The sequence below is a fragment of the Hylobates moloch genome, unplaced genomic scaffold (assembly GCF_009828535.3).
Source record: "Hylobates moloch isolate HMO894 unplaced genomic scaffold, HMol_V3 SCAFFOLD_18, whole genome shotgun sequence".
Lineage (NCBI taxonomy): Eukaryota > Metazoa > Chordata > Mammalia > Primates > Hylobatidae > Hylobates > Hylobates moloch.
The window spans coordinates 32612644-32630609 of record NW_026652293.1 but is presented as its reverse complement, the minus strand read 5'-3'; the positions used below and the strand labels follow the sequence as shown (position 1 = coordinate 32630609).

At 43.4% G+C, this 17966-nt stretch overlaps 2 protein-coding genes across 3 annotated transcripts in view; one reads left to right on the top strand and one right to left on the bottom strand.

Annotated features, from left to right (window-relative positions):
* The window catches only part of PRPF38A (pre-mRNA processing factor 38A), a 12301-nt gene extending 6756 nt beyond the window's left edge, over window positions 1-5545 (bottom strand). Inside the window, exons 1-3 of the mRNA XM_032137506.2 lie at window positions 5235-5545; window positions 4279-4438; window positions 1419-1540 (exon numbers count right to left, since the gene is read on the bottom strand). Of these exons, the coding sequence (XP_031993397.1) occupies window positions 1419-1540; window positions 4279-4438; window positions 5235-5364 (412 nt within the window). The 5' untranslated portion in view covers window positions 5365-5545. The remainder of the gene's footprint in view (window positions 1-1418; window positions 1541-4278; window positions 4439-5234) is intronic.
* Window positions 5546-5668: 123 nt separating this feature from the next.
* The window catches only part of ORC1 (origin recognition complex subunit 1), a 33619-nt gene continuing 21321 nt past the window's right edge, over window positions 5669-17966 (top strand). The window contains exons 1-6 of one of the 2 annotated variants that reach the window (XM_032137027.2): window positions 5669-5868; window positions 7888-7984; window positions 8624-8751; window positions 12237-12415; window positions 13733-14051; window positions 16290-16644. In XM_032137027.2, the coding sequence (XP_031992918.1) occupies window positions 7890-7984; window positions 8624-8751; window positions 12237-12415; window positions 13733-14051; window positions 16290-16644 (1076 nt within the window). In that variant the 5' untranslated portion in view covers window positions 5669-5868; window positions 7888-7889. Of the gene's footprint in view, window positions 5869-7884; window positions 7985-8623; window positions 8752-12236; window positions 12416-13732; window positions 14052-16289; window positions 16645-17966 lie in introns of both variants that reach the window. The other variant, XM_032137026.2, reaches the window with a different exon arrangement.

The following is a 17966-nucleotide window of genomic DNA, read 5'->3' as shown; positions in this document are numbered from 1 at the left end:
TAATTATATATGTATAAAATATATAATTATATATGCATATTTATATATAAATTATATATGTGTGTGTGTGTATATACATATACATATATGTATATACACACACATATATAGCTTTTGAGAACTTCCATGGTAAACATTACCTTACTTCTGGGGTTCTCAACCATGGGCAATTTTGCACATGCCCATCCCCCTACTTAGAAGGAGGTGTTACTTCCATCTAGTGGGTAGAGGCTAGAGATACTGCTACTCATTCTATGATGCACATGTCAATCCTCACACAAAAATTGTATGACCTAAAATGTCAATAGGCTCAGAAATTCTTAGTTTTACGTAATAAAATAATAAATAACTCCATCATGGCCATGACCATGTCCATCTTGTTCACCATGGTATTTACACCACATAGCACAGTATGTGACATGTCAATGGCACTTAATATGTATTTATTCAATGAATGAATTAATAAGTTTAAAGTATAATACCAAATTCTATTTTTTTTAAGATGGAGTCTTGTTCTGTTGCCCAGGCTGGAATACAGTGGCGTGATCTCGGCTCACTGCAACCTCCGCCTCCCAGTTCAAGGGATTCTCCTGCCTCAGCCTCCTGAGTAGCTGGGATTACAGGTGTGCAACTCCACACCCTGCTAATTTCTGTAGTTTTAGTAAAGACAGGGTTTCACCATATTGACGAGGCTGGTCTCAAACTCCTGACTTCAAGTGATCTGCCCACCTTGGCCTCCCAAAGTGCTGGGATTAGAGGTGTGAGACACCATGCTTGGCCCCAAATTCTTAACCTTCTACTGTTTAATGATACATGTAGGGGGAAAGGTAAATGTTCCTATCTTCTGTTATGACACCAAGTGAGAAAAGGTTTTGACTGCATTACTTGGAATCCCTCCTTAACACATTAAGTAATCTCTTTGTAGAAGGTATGGAGCTGCCTCTCTTGGATATACTTATTTTTCAGTGGGATTCCTGTATAAAAATGAGTAGTCTTATATGCTGCAGTGTGAATTACAGTGCTAGAGGAGAGGACAGTAGAAAGAACTGTGAAGATGTAAAATATGGAAAACTAATTGTGTCTGAGAGGGCTGGGGAAGGTTTTTATGGAGAAGCCATTCTGCAGCTAGATCTTTTGGGATGGAGCACATGTAAAGGGGGCATATGATGCAAGGCAGGGATTAACATAAGATGCACTTGGAAAGGGAGGCAGACAGAGGCAGGCTGGGTAAGGCCAACACGAAGCTAGTAGTCAGACTGAAAACTCCCATGAGGGACAAGGGAAAACCTGCATAGAGACAGTAACAATGTAGATGAAGAGGAGCATTCACATTGTCTATGACAATGCAAAGGTAGAAGTATTAGTGAAATAAAAACTGGCTTAAAAATGACAGTCAGGAAACTTAGCACCATACTCACCCCCATTTCGGTTCTGGCTCTTGATTTTTCGATAGTCATTGTACAAAGGCTCCAAGTACTTGTAGCAATCAATTGCAGTGCCTGTCAGCCTCATGTAAAGTGCCCCCAGCATGCGGACATACCTGATAGACAGATGACAGTGAAACAACAGGCCATTCTAGAAGTTCCTGAGTTTTACAACTAGCTTTTCTCATGACAGTAGTGGATAAACATGTTTTTCTCTTTGGCAGGTAAGAAAGCTGCAATTGTGGAGGTAGAATGCAGCAGAAGAAAGACAGCTAAAATATGGAGACCTGGGTTCAAGTTCCCATGCTACCATTTATGGCTGTGGGAACATCACACATATTGATCAACTTTCAAATATATCATCAGTAAAACTAGAATAAAACCTATTTATCTCACAGGATTACTCTAAGAATAAAAGAAATACTGAATTTTATTTTATTTTATTTAAGGCAGAGTCTTGCTCTGTAGCCCAGGCTGCAGTGCAGTAGCACAATCTTGGCTCACTGCAACCTCTGCCTCCTGAGATCAAGCAATTCTCCTGCCTCAGCCTCTGAGTAGCGAGGATTACAGGCACCCGCCACCATGCCCAGCTAATTTTTGTATTTTTATTTATTTATTTCTTGAGACAGAATCTTGCTCTGTTGCCCAGGCTGGAGTCAGTGGCACGATCTCAACTCACTGCAGCCTCCACCTCCTGGGTTCAAGTGATTCTCCTGTCTCAGCCTCCCAAGTAGCTGGGATTACAGGCATGTGCCACCATACCCAGCCTAATTTTTGTATTTTTAAAAAAGTAGGGGCCGGTTTTGCCATGTTGGCCAGGCTAGTCTCAAACTCCTGACCTCAGGTGATCTGCCTGCCTTGGCCTCCCAAAGTGCTGGGATTACAGGTGTTAGCCACCATGCCTGGCCTATTTTTGTATTTTTAGTAGAGACGGGGTTTCCCCATGTTGGCCAGGCTGGTCTCAAACTCCTGACCTCAAGAGATCCACCTGCCTTGGCCTCCCAAAGTGCTGGGATTACAGGTGTGAGACACCACACCTGGCCAGATATTGAATTTTAAAACAGAAAGTAGAAGATATATTTAATAACAATACAGGAAGAAGTACACATAAACATGACTGCTGGTTTTGGAAAAAAGTAATCTGGGTTCAAATTCTGACTCCATAATTTACTAATTCTGTGACACTATTGGTCAAATCATGTGTTTTCTCAATCCTTGTAAGATGGAGATAATTATACCTAATTTATGGCTTGGTATATAAACAAGAAATGCATTTAAAGTGCTAAGTATAGCACAGAAAACACAGTAAGTGCCTAACAAAAGTTAGGTATTTTCTAGCTGTTAATGCTTTATAAGAGTTGTTCCAGCCAGGGGCGTTGGCTCACACACCTGTAATCCCAGCACTTTGGGAGGCTGAGGCGGGTGGATCACGAGGTCAGGAGATCGAGACCATCCTGGCTAACGTGGTGAAACGCCGTCTCTAGTAAAAATACAGAAAATTAGCCGGGCGTAGTGGTGGGCGCCTGTAGTCCCAGCTACTCGGGAGGCTGAGGCAGGAGAATGGCATGAACCCGGGAGGCAGAGCTTACAGTGAGCCGAGACTGCGCCACTGCACTCCAGCCTGGGCAACAGAGAGAGACTCCATCTCAAACAAACAAACAAAAAGAGTCATTCCTCTTCCATTTTTCCTATATCCAACTACTTAAATTTCCTCTTGGGTAACTAGGAGGCTTTTGAAATTCATAGTTTCTTTGTACGAGAAGCAGAATACTGTAGCAAAGAATATGAACTCTGAAGCCAGATTTGCCACTTACTAGCTGTTTGAACTTGGGCAAAATTACTTAATCTCTGTGCCTCAGTTTCCTCTCCTGTAGAATAGGGATTAAAAGTTTAGAAGGTTGTTGTGAAAGTGAAATGAATTATTATATGCAAAGCCCTTAGAGCATGGCACATAAGAAGCTATTATGTCTGTCTCCTATACTTGCCTGTGATTTCCTTGAGAATGGGTAATACGGTAATGAGAAGCTGACATTTTCTAGGTGTTTACCATGCAGCAAGTGCTGTGTTCAGAGATCTGCATGCATTACCTTCTTTCACTCTTATATTATAGTCACCATTTTACAGATAAGCAAAGTTTAGAAAATTAAGTAACCTCTCCAATGTCACAGTTAATGGGCAACAGAAATCTGGATGTGAACCCAGATCTTACACCTCTTAACCACCACCTTTTGTTGTTTGATTTTCACCCCTGAGCGTCCAGTGCCTACCAACATATCAGGCACTCACTTTTGCTTAATATATATTCAGTGAATTTGTGAAATCCTTTTTCAGGGAAAAATTACCAAAACTGAGAAAGTAAAGTAGAAGATTAATACAATCAGAACAGATAAAATACAAACTTGGCAGGGTGTGGTGGCTCATGCCTGTAATCCCAGCACTCTGGGAGGCCCAGGGGGGAGGGGATCATCTGAAGTCTGGAGTTCAAGACCAGCCTGGCTAACATGGTGAAACCCCATCTCTACTAAAAATACAAAAATCAGCCAGGCGTGATGGCACATGCCTGTAATCCCATCTACTCAGGAGGCTGAGACAGGAGAATCACTTGAACCCAGGAAATGGAGGTTGCAGCAAGCCGAGATCACACCACTGCACTCCAGCCTGGGCAACACAGAGAGACTCTGTTTCCAAAACAAAAAACAAACAAAAAAAATACAAACTGAAGGGCTCAAAAGCAAAAATCTGGAGTGGAACTCTGCAGAAATGAGATACATTGTCTACACCCCTCTTAACCAAAGCCCAATTCTGAACTGCCAAAATTAAACCTCTTATATTAGCTAGTGAACATTGCACTCACTTGAAATCTTCATTTTTGATAAACTCTACAATGATATCCTTCTCGGGTTGAATCTGAAGCATCTTCAAGGTTAAACACAGAAAGGGTGTTGGTTTTATGTTGCCACCATAGACGCCACCCACAAACCTTAACTCCATGGCTTTATCGACTACAAGTTCAGCTAAAAAACAAAAACAATAGAGTGACATGTTAGGGCTAAGCTCTTCCTAGTTGGAGTGGAGTTAGTTCAAGCTTTGGTTCTCCAAAATATACATCAACAGTGTAATATTAGGAGAACGAATGTGTATTAATAACAGTTAACGACAACACCTAATATACATTGAGAATAGATAATAAAATAGGTACCCTGCTAAGTTTTCCATATTATCTCACTTAACCTTTTTTAACAAGTCATGAAGAAAGTTCTAGCAACGTTCTTCCAGGTAAGGAAAATGAGGGCTAAGAAAGGTAAAGTGACTTGCTCAAGGTCCACAGATTGTCACAGGACATGGATTTAAAGCCAGAATTCAAATCAGAAGATTACCTGGAAGACTTCTCTGAATCACTGATATTTATAAATACTGGAACCGGCCCAGATCTAAGGATAGTAAGATCATGAATTTGGTTTCTGGCATATTAACGTTAGGTCCTTAAAGACCTTCAACGGATTGTGTCAAAGTGTTATATCCGGATCCCTGAGCTTAACACCGTTGCAACCCAACCTGCTATCATTAAATACGGAATAACTCACAATACCCAACCGAAACACCCTTCAGAATATGACCTTATCAGATTCATCTGTGTCTCTAATACTCAACACAAGACGAGGCACTTAGCAGGCACTCAAATTTTTCTGAATGATCGACATACTCCGCTCTAGTACCACCCCCAGAGGCCAGTCGCTAGTCCTACCGGCGCTCGGTCAGGAGAAATGGGCCACAAGGGGGCTGAGAGGCGCTCCGCGCGCTTCCACTTACCCGTAAGGCCAAAGCACTCCTCTTTCCAGTACTTGGACTCATAGATTCGCGTTCGAATGATCTTCTCCACCAGATATTGAGGGTTGGTGCCGTGGATGCTGTGCGCATCCTTCACTGTACGGTTAGCCATTTTAGAATGCCTTCAATTCTATTTCAGTTGGCTCCTTTAATGCATCACATCCAGGTTCAGAAAAAGCACCTAGAGGAATGGAGAAAGGTAGAAGAAGTTTCACTAAACGGCTTAGGCGACCATCTCGAAACCGGAAACACCGCAGTGCAAAGAGCTTCCGCGCCCCGCGTCGCCGATCAAATCAATGATGGCGGCTGCACGTTAGCGGATGTACGTCATGCGCCCCTCTTAGGTGTACGGAGTGGGCGGGGCGAGCTAGTTGGTGTCGCAACGAAGGGACGGTCTGGGGGCGGGGCCACGCCGCTTGGCGCGAAATTTTCTGTTCTCCTTCCACCTTCTTTCCATTTCTAGCGAGACACACGCTTTGGTCCTGGCGTTCGGCCCCTAGCTGTAGAAGGAATCCTACTGGTGCAGGTTAGAGGCGCCGCATCACCCGCAGCTCTCGAAGCGGAGGCGGTAGGAAACGGAGGGCTTGCGGCTAGCCGGAGGAAGCTTTGGAGCCGGGTGAGTGTGGCGTCCCGCGGGCTGCCAGGGACTCGGGGGAGGGCGCATCCCAACCTCTGAAACTGAGGATGTTCTCTGTAGACTCAGTCATTGATTCTTTCAGCTGACATGTACCAAGGGCCTGTTCAGTGCCAGGCACTATTCTAAACTGTTAAGAGCGTTCCTGTGTTCCACATTCCGATTCCTAAAAGGCTTCCCGCGCTGCAGGGAACTGAGTTTGCAGGGGGGGAAGGCGGAAGTCAACAGCCGAGAAGCAGGAGCGTTCCTGCCCTCCGCACCCTGAGGCTCAGTGGTGACTTTCCCTCCATTTGCATTTGTAAAGCACTCTACTTATTTCGTCCTTTGAGCTATAGTGTAGGAATCACTACTGGGAAGGCGGAGCAGAGGTTATTACCCTATTTTACGGACGTAGCAAATTGCGCCCAGAGAGGGACGTGTCTTAGGTCGCTTTTCGTGACTGAGGAGTCTGGGCTCCTACCCAGATCTTTTTTTCAGATGAGCTCCTAACCGCTGGGCTGTCATTCACCTTTTCAGAAGAGAAGTCTGGTGGCCCCCTTTCTACTTCTCTTGTCTAACCCTGGAATTGAAGAGTCTTCTGCTGTGACAGTTGGAAAAAGCATTCTTATCCTGGTCTATTTGTGAAACTGCAATGATTAGATACGATTCTAGTTGTCTGTAATACATGAATAATAGTACCCTCTTCTCTGCTGTATTAGGTGGGCTGGAAATGCCAAAGGAGTTTCCAATATGACAGAATGGTTTAAGTCCCTTTGCAACAGTTTTTAACTTTAATGGAGGGCAATATGTGGACTTTAGGAGGTTTGTGAATCTGCCGAAATTGAATGCAAAATTTTGCTTGAATTATATGTTAGTTCCGTAATATTCATCAAATGATACTTAATAAATAAAACCACTGTACCTTACAAATAAATGCAAGGGATTAAGGTAGTGGGAAAGTGGATTTACCATTTTGCATTTTTTCACTTAATCTTCCATTATCCTAAAGTAGTGCCTGGCACACGATGCGTACTTAATAAATATTGGTTGAATAAAAGGAAGATTCTATTTTCTCCATTTTGCAGGTAAGCAAATTGAGGCCCAATCCACAATGCTCAGTCAGTGGCTGGGAAGCCTGATTTATTGTAATAAGTACACCAAAAGCAAGCTCTCGGTTACATATTAACATTATCCAGTTTCACACAGTGTGTTGTAAGGTGAAGTAGTTAAGAGCACAGTAATTGCAATCTGGCTTTTCGGGGTTTGAGTTAAGGCTGTGCCATCCTGTATAAGATAGGACAAGTTATCACCTTGAAGTGATAATAACATCTACCTTTCTTTTTTTATTTTGAGACAGAGTTCTGCTCTGTCACCCAGACTAGAGTGCAGTGTTGCGATCTCGGCTCACTGCAACCTCCACCTCCTGGGTTCAAGTGATTCGCCTGCCACCACGCCCACCTACTTTTTGTATTTTTAGTAGAGACGGGGGTTTCACCATGTTGGCCAGGCTAGTCTTGAACTCCTGACCTCAGGTGATCCACTCACCTCAGCCTCTCAAAGTGCTGGGATTACAGGCGTGAGCCACTGCGCCCAGCCTTTGTATTTCTGTTTTATCCTTGTGTGCATTTTGTAAGTGTCATGAAGACATTTACAACCCCTGTATCACTGTCTTTTAATTTCACTTTGTTAGATGTTTTACACCTATTGTTCTGCATTATTCCTAGTATTTCTAAATGTTATAGTTTCATTTCTTAGGAATTGGCCTTTCTGTTTTCCTGGATGAGAAGAGATACGACATAGTACAAGATGGACACAGATGATACTAAATTGCCTGTGTGTAATCTTTGTAGACCATGACTTCAAATAAAATGTTTTCTTAGTCTAAAATGTATGGGAGTGTAGCAGGGGCAGAAAATAAGTCTGACCTCATTTGAAGGCAGGGACTGACTATGTCATAGAATCCATCAGATAAATACCAAATATTTATCATGGTAACTCAGAGTTTGGACTCTTCCACAGAAGCCATGGCACACTACCCCACAAGGCTGAAGACCAGAAAAACTTATTCGTGGGTTGGCAGGCCATTGTTGGATCGAAAACTGCGCTACCAAACCTATAGGTGAGTGATGAGGTCCTTTGGTTGTCCTGGAAAAACAGCTTCTCAAGCTAAACAGTCAGCTTGTATCTAGCCTGTTCTAATTACTACAGATTGATGATGAATGAACAGGAGATTAGAACTGATTGTAAGGAGGGTTTTGTTTGATGCAAGAAGATGGTGGGATAAATATAGCAGTTAGTGATGGAGCAAAATTATGGCAGGCTCATAAAATTTTGTATGTAGGATAATGTCATGTCTGTTTAAGGTGAGTTCTATATAACTTTTGATGAAAACGAGATGATAGATGTTTTTACTGTGTCTTTCCCAGCCCTGGAGATCTCTGACAATTTGACATTGTTACTGGGCAGCTTGACAGCCTTGGGAAACATTTGTTGTGGGAAGCATTTGTTGTTCTTTGTCAATAACTGAGAGGAATTAGGGTTCATAATAAGACCTTTGGATTCATTACTCAGCTAAAACAATTCATTCAACCCATTTTGCCTATTCTTAAATACAACTGGGCGAATTGGTTTCCCAGTAGGAGAGTTGGTCAGCAGAAAGAAATCAGGATTGGAGAGCGCTCTCCTGTGTGCCCAGGGGATCTGAAGAGCTTGACCCACTTTAAGTTATTTCCTAATGTGCTTCTCTGTTACTTCCTAGAGAAATGTGTGTGAAAACAGAAGGTTGTTCCACCGAGATTCACATCCAGATTGGACAGTTTGTGTTGATTGAAGGGGATGATGATGAAAACCCGTATGTTGCTAAATTGCTTGAGTTGTTCGAAGATGGTGAGTTTGGGACTGGAATAATAAACCGTTCCTTGTCATGAATGATTGGGAGGTGGGGAGATTGTGGATTCTTTTGTTCACAGCAGTGTGCAGGGCACATTAGACTGAGGTGGGATCATGTAAGAACTAGCTGCATCTTCTTCCATCTAGAAAACTTCTTTACTCACCAAAGCAGTATTGAGTAAAATGGAACTGGAAGGCTCAATAATTTAACTTTTTCATTATTTTGGGGAGTAAGCATGGCTTTTAAGGCAGAATTGGGGGGGATGGAGAGAATGGATGAATTTGGGAGGAAGGGAGAAGGAAAAAACAGGTAATTTGCACTAGGGAGAAGGAAAAAACAGGTAATTTGCACTATCATAGAGATGTGTCCTTTAGTTTTGGAATGAAGGTTAGTAATATATTTTGCAAGTGCTACTTCATTACAAGTGAAGAGGTAAGTTGGATTTGGAAGGTGTCGCAATTGGGGCTTCAGTCAGGGAAAACAAAAACACTTAAGATATTTTACCCAGAGGAACTTGTGTGTTAGTGTTGGAAAGGCTAGAAGAAAAGGTGACATTTCCCAGAGATGAGTAAGTGCAGGAAGCCACTGCTGCCCCTAGGCTGGAGGAACAAAAGGGAAGGTGGCATCAACCAGAGCCTACAAGCCCACATTGAAAGCCTTAGCTGAGTTGCTGACCTTCTAACCCTCTGCAAAACAAGAGGAGAGCACAGAAATGTGGGAGCAGGGCACAGCTCCACAAGGAGGATTAGGAAGACAGCAATTTGAAACTATCTAAAACTGCCTCGTTCAAGAGACAGAAGAAGGACATGGTCATTAGGTAATCCTGTGGTAGTCTGTAGGCCCAAGAGAAGGAACTGATAGACTGAGTGGATAAAGATGTTTTATATTACTATAGTCCCCCTTATCCGTGGTTTCACCTTCTGTGATTTCAGTTACCTGACGACAACCATAGTCCAAAAATATTAAATGGAAAATTACAGAAAAAAACAAGTCATAAGCTTTAAATTGTGTGCCATTGTGAGTGATGTGGTGAAATCTCACGCTTTCCTACCCGGAATGTGAGTCATCCCTTTGTCCAGTGTATCTGTGCTGTACAGTATGTATGTGTAGGAAAAAGCATAGCATATACAGGGTTAGTGGCAGTATCTGCAGGTTCAAGCATCTACTGGTCTTGATGCATACCCTCAGCAGATAAGGGGATAGTACTGCACATAGATAAGGGGGATTTTTGGCATACTTTCTCTTTGACATACTTGGAAGTACGGAGAAAAACCTCATCAAACTAATGTCCAGTAGAGGCAGCACATCAGAATCATGGGCTTCGGTGTATAGATTCTAGAATCCTCTCTTGCTGCTCCATTGGATGGCTTTAGTCTTTCTCTGAAGAAAGCTAAGAAGGGAAGAGATGATGATGATGATGATGGCACTAATGAGTTCTTTCGGTTGGAGCTATTGCTGGTATGGAGTGATACTAATCGTATGCTGTAATAATAAAGCTGAAGATTGCAAGCATTTGCCAGAAGTCATCTCAGTAGTTGATGCTGTAATTCTTTTGTGTGTGTGTGTGTGACAGAATCTTGCTCTGTCGCCCAGACTGGAGTGCAATGGCACAATCTCAGCTCATGCAGCCTCAACCTCCTGGGTTCAAGCAATTCTCCTGCCTCAGCCTCCCAAGTAGCTGGGATGACAGGCACCTGCCACCATGCCCAGCTAATTTTCTTTTCTTTTTTTTTTTTTTTCGAGACAGTCTCGCTGTGTCACCCAGTCTAGAGTGCAGTGGCGCCATCTCAGCTCACTGCAAGCTCCGGGTTCAAGCCATTCTCCTGCCTCAGCCTCTGGAGTAGCTGAGACTACAGGCACCCGCCACCATGCCCAGCTAATTTTTTGTATTTTTAGTAGAGACGGGGTTTCACTGTATTAGCCAGGATGGTCTCGAGCTCCTGACCTCATGATCCGCCCACCTCAGCCTCCCAAAGTGCTGGAATTACAGGCGTGAGCCGCCGCACCTGGACAATTTTTTGTATTTTTAGCAGAGATGAGGTCTCACCATGTTGGGCAGGCTGGTCTCCAACTCCTGACCTCAAGTGATCTGCCTGCCTTGGCCTCCCAGAGTACTGTGATTACAGACGTGAGCCACTGCACCCAGCCTGATGCTATAGTTCTTGCTAAGATTTTTGTTTTGCTGCTGTTTGATGCTGTCTTTATAGTCACTGATTTTTATTTGTTCATTGCCTGTGTTTAGAGAAGCTCCTCTCAGAGGCCTTTTTGTCATTCCTTTGCCGGCTGATAGCACCATTAGGAAATGGAGCAATCCCAGAAGAGCGGGTGTGTAGGCTGGAATTAGATTGCTGCAGTTGGTCATGTGACCTTTGACAAACTCTTTAAGGTCCTTGTCACTTGATTTCTTTGCCTGAAAAGGGGGATAGCTGTAGTACCTACCTTGTAGGGTTATTAGAAGGATTAAGGATCCGCCGGGCGTGGTGGCTCATGCCTGTAATCCCAGCACTTTGGGAGGCCGAGGCAGGCGGATCACAAGGTCAGGAGATTGAGACCGTCCTGGCTAACACGGTGAAACCCCGTCTCTACTAAAAACACACAAAAAAATTAGCCAGGCGTGATGGCGGGCGCCTGTAATCCCAGCTACTAGGGAGGCTGAGGCAGGAGAATGGCGTGAACCTGGGAGGCGGAGCTTACAGTGAGCCGAGAAGAAACCACTGCACTCCAGTCCAGGTGACAGAGTGAGACTCCGTCTCAAAAAAAAAAAAAAAAAAAAAAGATAACACATGTTGGGCCAGGCACGGTGGCTCATGCCTATAGTCCCAGCACTTTGAGAGGCCAAGGCGGGCAGATCACTTGAGGTCAAGAGTTTGAGACCAGCCTGGCCAACATGGTGAAACCTCACCTCTACTAAAAATAGAAAAATTAGCCAGGCGTGGTGGCACAGGCCTGTGGTCCCAGCTACTCGGGAGGTTGAGCCAGGAGAATCTCTTGAACCAGAGAGGCAGAGGTTGCAGTGTGCCGAGATCACGCCACTGCACTCCAGCCTGGGGGACAGAGCAAGACTCCGTCACGCAAAAAAAAAAATGTCGGCCAGAGGTGGTGGCTCATGCCTGTAATTCCAGCACTTTGGGAGGTCAAGGTAGGCAGATCACATGAGGTCACGAGTTTGAGACCAGCCTGGCCAACATGGTGAGACCTCGTCTCTACTAAAAATACAAAAATTAGCCAGGTAGGATGGCAGGCACCTGTAATCCCAGCTACTGAGGAGGCTGAGGCAGCAGAATCACTTTAACCCAGGAGGCAGAGGTTGCAGTGAGCCAAGATGGGGCCACTACACTCCAGCCTGGGTGACAGAGACTCTGTCTCAAAAAACAAAACCACACATGTCAAGGGCTAAGCACAGTGTCTGGCACATAGGAATTGCTCAGTAAAGTGTCCTTGAGTTGTCTTAACCTTTCCCTTTCCACCGAATTCTTTCTAGATTCTGATCCTCCTCCTAAGAAACGTGCTCGAGTACAGTGGTTTGTCCGATTCTGTGAAGTCCCTGCCTGTAAACGGCATTTGTTGGGCCGGAAGCCTGGTGCACAGGAAATATTCTGGTATGATTACCCGGCCTGTGACAGCAACATTAATGCAGAGACCATCATTGGCCTTGTTCGGGTAGGTGATGCCACAATCCTTGGTTCTACCTTGAAGCTTATTTCTGTCTGCCTCCTGAACTTCATGACCCCAGAAATATTACCGGCTCTAATACCCCATGGGGAATGCATTATTTCCTGTCATCTTCTGTGCTTGCCTGTCTGTTTCATCTCAACAGCTATTTATTGGGAGCACATATCATGTGTTAGGAGCCTCCTACAAGAAGTGACATTTGGGTTGTGACCTGAGGGATGAGCAGGAATTAGCAGATGTATCTCAGGGGGATGTTATATTTAGCTATGACTGTGGCATGCATAAAGCATTGTGAGGCTGAATATGCTGGCTTAAATGAGGACTGCACCTTGAGTAAATCAGTACAAAGAGTGCTAGTTGCTACAGACAAATTTGTATGACAGGATTTCTTAATAAATCAGGTGCTAATGAGCGGCTGGTTTGCAGGCTGAAGTAAGTCACTGGTTATGAGTTTTTCCTGAAGTGACTTCAGGCTCCCCAACATGGGATTAGGTTGTGATGTGAGATGTGGTTGTATGCTGATTATGTGGTTCTTTGAGCATTAGGGTAGAGACTCTCATCTGGCATGATTATCTTAATTTATCTTTGAGTTAAATGAGTGAAGGAGAGAAAGCTAAAGGGGTGTGAGGCAGATGCAAAAGTTGAGGCAGCAGGATGAGTATACGCAGAGGCACAGGGCTTGGAGCATCCGGGCAGGAGCACAGTGGTGGGAATAGCAGGACTGTAACAAGACCACTTCAAGGAGTATTGCACACTCTGTAGGTAAAATGAGGCCAGATCTTAGAAGGCATTGAAAAATTAGTTTAAGTAATTTGGTCTTGCTACAGTGGGAGCCATTATTGGCTGTTGAGCAGGGGAGCATGTTTAGATAAGTTTGTGGGGAAACTTGGCATAGCTGAACAGAATGGACTGGAAAAGAAAGCAATGGTAGGGTATAAGAATATCAGCTAGGAGGAATCTGTGAAAATAACCCAGGAGTGAGAGGATGCATATTTGAACTAGGGTGATAATAATAGGAATTGAGAGATGAACAATAAACATTTTTAAAATGAAAGGAATAATTTATTTATTTCATTGATGTCTTTAAAGCCATTAATGATTAAATGAGTAAATACTCAGTAAATATTCATTATTGTGTGTTTTTCTAGCAATATGCTATACCATGTCTATGCGTCTTTAGATTGGAAAGGTAACATTTTAGGTACAGATGTGGACTTAAATGTTTTTAATTGTAGCTCTGATGGAATACTCCTTGGCTCTCTTGGGGCTTATCTCTTCCTGCTTATCTGTACTTCCTAAATTCAGGTGATACCTTTAGCCCCAAAGGATGTGGTACCGACGAATCTGAAAAATGAGAAGACACTCTTTGTGAAACTATCCTGGAATGAGAAGAAGTTCAGGCCACTTTCCTCAAAACTATTTGCGGAGTTGAATAAACCACAAGAGAGGGCAGCCAAGTGCCAGAAACCTGTGGGAGCCAAGAGTAAGAGTGCAGAAACCCCTTCTTGGACCCCAGCAGAACATGTGGCCAAAAGGATTGAATCAAGGCACTCCGCCTGCAAATCTCGCCAAACTCCTACCCATCCTCTTACCCCAAGAGCCAGAAAGAGGCTGGAGCTTGGCAGTAAGTTGTGGAATGGATCACAGTGGGCAATACTGGGGCTAAAGGGTTATGTGATAAAAATGTTAATTTATGGGAAAGTATTGAGTTAGTAATCATAGTGCACTATAGCCTGGAACTCAAGTGATCAAGCTTAAGCAAATCCTCCTGCCTCAGCCTCCCCAGTAGCTGGGACTACAAGGATACATCACTGCACTTGGCTCTATTTTCTGGGTTTTTTTTGTTTTTGTTTTTTGAGACAGAGTCTCGCTGTGTCACCCAGGTTGGAATGCAATGGCACAATCACGACTTACTGTAAGCTTGACCTCCTGGGCTCTAATGATCCTCCTGCCTCAGTCTCCCAAGTAGTTGGGACTACAAGTGCGTACCACTATGCCTGGCTAATTTTATTTTAATTTTTTGTAGCAAGAGGGTCTTGCCATGTTGCCCAGGCTGGTCTCAAACTCCTGGGCTCAAGTGATCCACCCGCCTTGGCCTCCCAAAGTGCTGGGATTACAGGCATGAGCCACCATGCCCAACTATCAAAGTTTGTGTTTAATTTTAGGACTTCTCCCATTTTTTATTTAATTTTTTAAATATGTGAAACATTAATATCATTCGAGTCAAAACTACTTAAATGTACCCGGAAAAGCACTACTCGTTTCCTTGCCCTCGCACCCTTTTTACCCCACCTTCTGTATGTTAATTAATTGTTTTACTTTCTGGTTTATCTTTCGTATGTTTCGTTTTGGAAAAATCAGATATGTATACCTATATACAGACACACATGTATTTTTATTTTTCATTTTCTTACCAAAAGGGTAGCATACTGGATATATTCTTCTCCAACTTGCTTTTTCCCCTTACAATGTATCTGAAACTCACTCCACAGCCTTTCCTCATCCTCATCTTGTTAAAGTCATTCATCCTTTTTTGAATTTTTTGTGTAGGTGTCAAGTTCAAGTATAAGTTACTTGTATTCTTGATAGCTCTATAGTACAGTATGTGTTTTGGGAGCTGAATATAAATGTATAAAACATTTAGAAAATGCTGCAAAAATATTAACTAATCTGTAATTTCACCTTCAGAAATAAAGGGGCTGACTGGACGTGGTGGCTCACACCTGTAATCCCAACACCTTTGGAGGCCGAGGCGGGTGGATCAACTGAGGTCAGGCATTTGAGACCAACCTGGCCAACATGGTGAAACCCCGTCTCTACTAAAAATGCAAAAAATTAGCCAGGTGTGGCAGCGCATGCCTGTAATCCCAGCTATTCGGGAGGCTGAGGCAGGAGAATCGCTTGAACCTGGGAGGCACAGGTTGCAGTGAGCTGAGATGACGCTGTTGCACTCCGGCCTGAGCAACAGAGCGAGACTCTGTCTCAGAAAAAAAAGAAAGAAACAAGAGTTTTTTTTTTGGTTTTTGTTTTTTTTTTCTCCTTAGGTCCTCATATGTCCCCTCTTCTTCCTCTTTCAACTCTGTTAAAATTTTACCTTTCTTTCAAGGTATATCTCAAAAGCCATCTTTATGAGCACTCAGGTACTTCTGGACACTTATTTCACTTTATATAATATAATAGGCAGGCATGTATATCATCTGTTAGAGTGTTTTGTGTGTTGGAACCAGGATTGAGCCTCATTCAGCTTTTGTTTAACCTTAGCCCCTGGCACACGCCTGCCTTTTTAACTGCTCAGTTGGTATCTGCAAATGAGCAGCTGGGGTCCTTGGTGCTGTGGTTCTCGTGAGGAAGGAGCAATTCCACACAGTTTTGTGTATTCACAGAACCCAGTGGATTGTCCCCAGGAACCCCCTTCTCTCCATTGGCAGATATAATCTGGGTTAAGAAAAATCTAGGCCTCATTGTTACTTGATAGCATCTCTAGTATAAATTTCTTCAAATGTCATTGAGTTAGGGTTGAAGGCGTGTGATGTCACCCCTGATTGAGACCCACTGTTCTGATAGGTTATTTCAGGGAAACCTGTTAGAGATGAGAGAACACTTACCCCCTTTATCTGCAAAAGCTGACTTAAAAGTTGACTTATGGTTCTAACTAGGAAAATCACTCCTAAAATTTAGGTGAGAGATGAAAAATTATTAGAGCTACCTGGGCTGGAGAAAGAAAGCCTGGAATGATTAAAAATATAAGATAATTCCTGTTTTACGTATAACTCAGTGGCTGAATTTGGCTGTGATGAGATTGCACGTTTGTACATTGTTAGGTAAAAAATTTACACATTGTGGTGATTTCTCTTGGGTTTAGGTAACCCTCAGATGTCCCAGCAGACTTCATGTGCCTCCTTGGATTCTCCAGGAAGAATAAAACGGAAAGTGGCCTTCTCGGAGATCACCTCACCTTCTAAGAGATCTCAGCCTGATAAACTTCAAACCTTGTCTCCAGCTCTGAAAGCCCCAGAGAAAACCAGAGAGACTGAACTCTCTTATACTGAGGATGACAAGAAGGCTTCACCTGAACGTTGCGTAATCCTGAGAACCCGAATTCCAGCTTCGAAAACCATAGACATTAGAGAGGAGAGAACACTTACCCCTATCAGTGGGGGACAGAGATCTTCAGTGGTGCCATCTGTGATTCTGAAACCAGAAAACATCAAAAAGAGGTGACCAGGGACATTACCCACAAAGCAAACTGAAATCCTTCACATCATGTGAAGTGTGTGGGTCATAGTCAAAAAAGTTAGAACAGTAGTTGAAAAACCTATGTCACGGAAGTATTGGGGAGCTTTCTTAAAATACAGATTTCTAGGCCTCTTCCCACACCTGGTGAGTCAGACTCCAAGCACTGGTCCTAGGAATCTGTATTTGGAAATGCTCTTCAGATGATTCCAGTATACTGAGCTGTTACTTGGGGATTATTGCTATAGAAGATAACTTCCCAAACCTGCATTGCTATCCAGTTTGGGATTTCATTAGTTCCTGTGGCTTTTTGCCACACTTTAACAGTCATTTTTTAAAGCAGTTTTTCATTGTTGTTTAATTTTATTTCAATAGTTTTTGGGGAACAGGTGGTCTTTGGTTACATGGATAAGCTCTTAAGTGGTGATTTCTGAGGTTTTGGTGCACCTGTCACCTGACCAGTATACATTGTACCCTATATGTAGTCTTTTATCCCTCACCCTCCTTCCACCCTTCCCCCTGAGTCCCCAAAGTCCCTTATATCTTTCTTATGCCTTTGCATCCTCATAGCTTAGCTCCCACTTATAAGTGAGAACATATGATATTTGGTTTTCCATTCCCAAGTCACTTCACTTAGAATAATGGTCTCATCTCCATCCAAGTTGCTGGAAGTGCCATTATTTCATTGTTTTATGGCTGATTAGTATTCCATGGTAGATATATACCACATTTTCTTTATCCACTCATTGGTTGATGGGTATTTAGGCTGGTTCCATATTTTTGCAATTGCAAATTGTGCTGCTATAAACATGTGTATGCATGTGTCTTTTTTTTAATATAATGACTTCCTTTGGGTAGATACCCAGGAGTGGGATTGCTGAATCAAATGGTGGATCTACTTTTAGTTATTTAAGGAGTCTCCACACTGTTTTCTATAGTGGTTGTACAAGTTTACATTCCCACCAGCAGTGTAGAAGTGTTCCCTTTTCTGGCCGGGCGCGGTGGCTCACGCCTGTAATCCTACCACTTTGGGAGGCCAAGGCGGGCAGATCACGAGGTCAGGAGATCGAGACCATCCTGGCTAACACGGTGAAACCCTGTCTCTACTAAAACACAAAAAATTAGCCGGGTGTGGTGGTGGGCGCCTGTGGTCCCAGCTACTTGGGAGGCTGAGGCAGGAGAATGTGGCGAACCCGGGAGGCGGAGTTTGCAGTGAGTGGAGATTGCACCACTGCACTCCAGCCTGGGCAACAGAGCGAGACTCCGTCTCAAAAAAAAAAAAAAAAGAAGTGTTCCCTTTTCACCA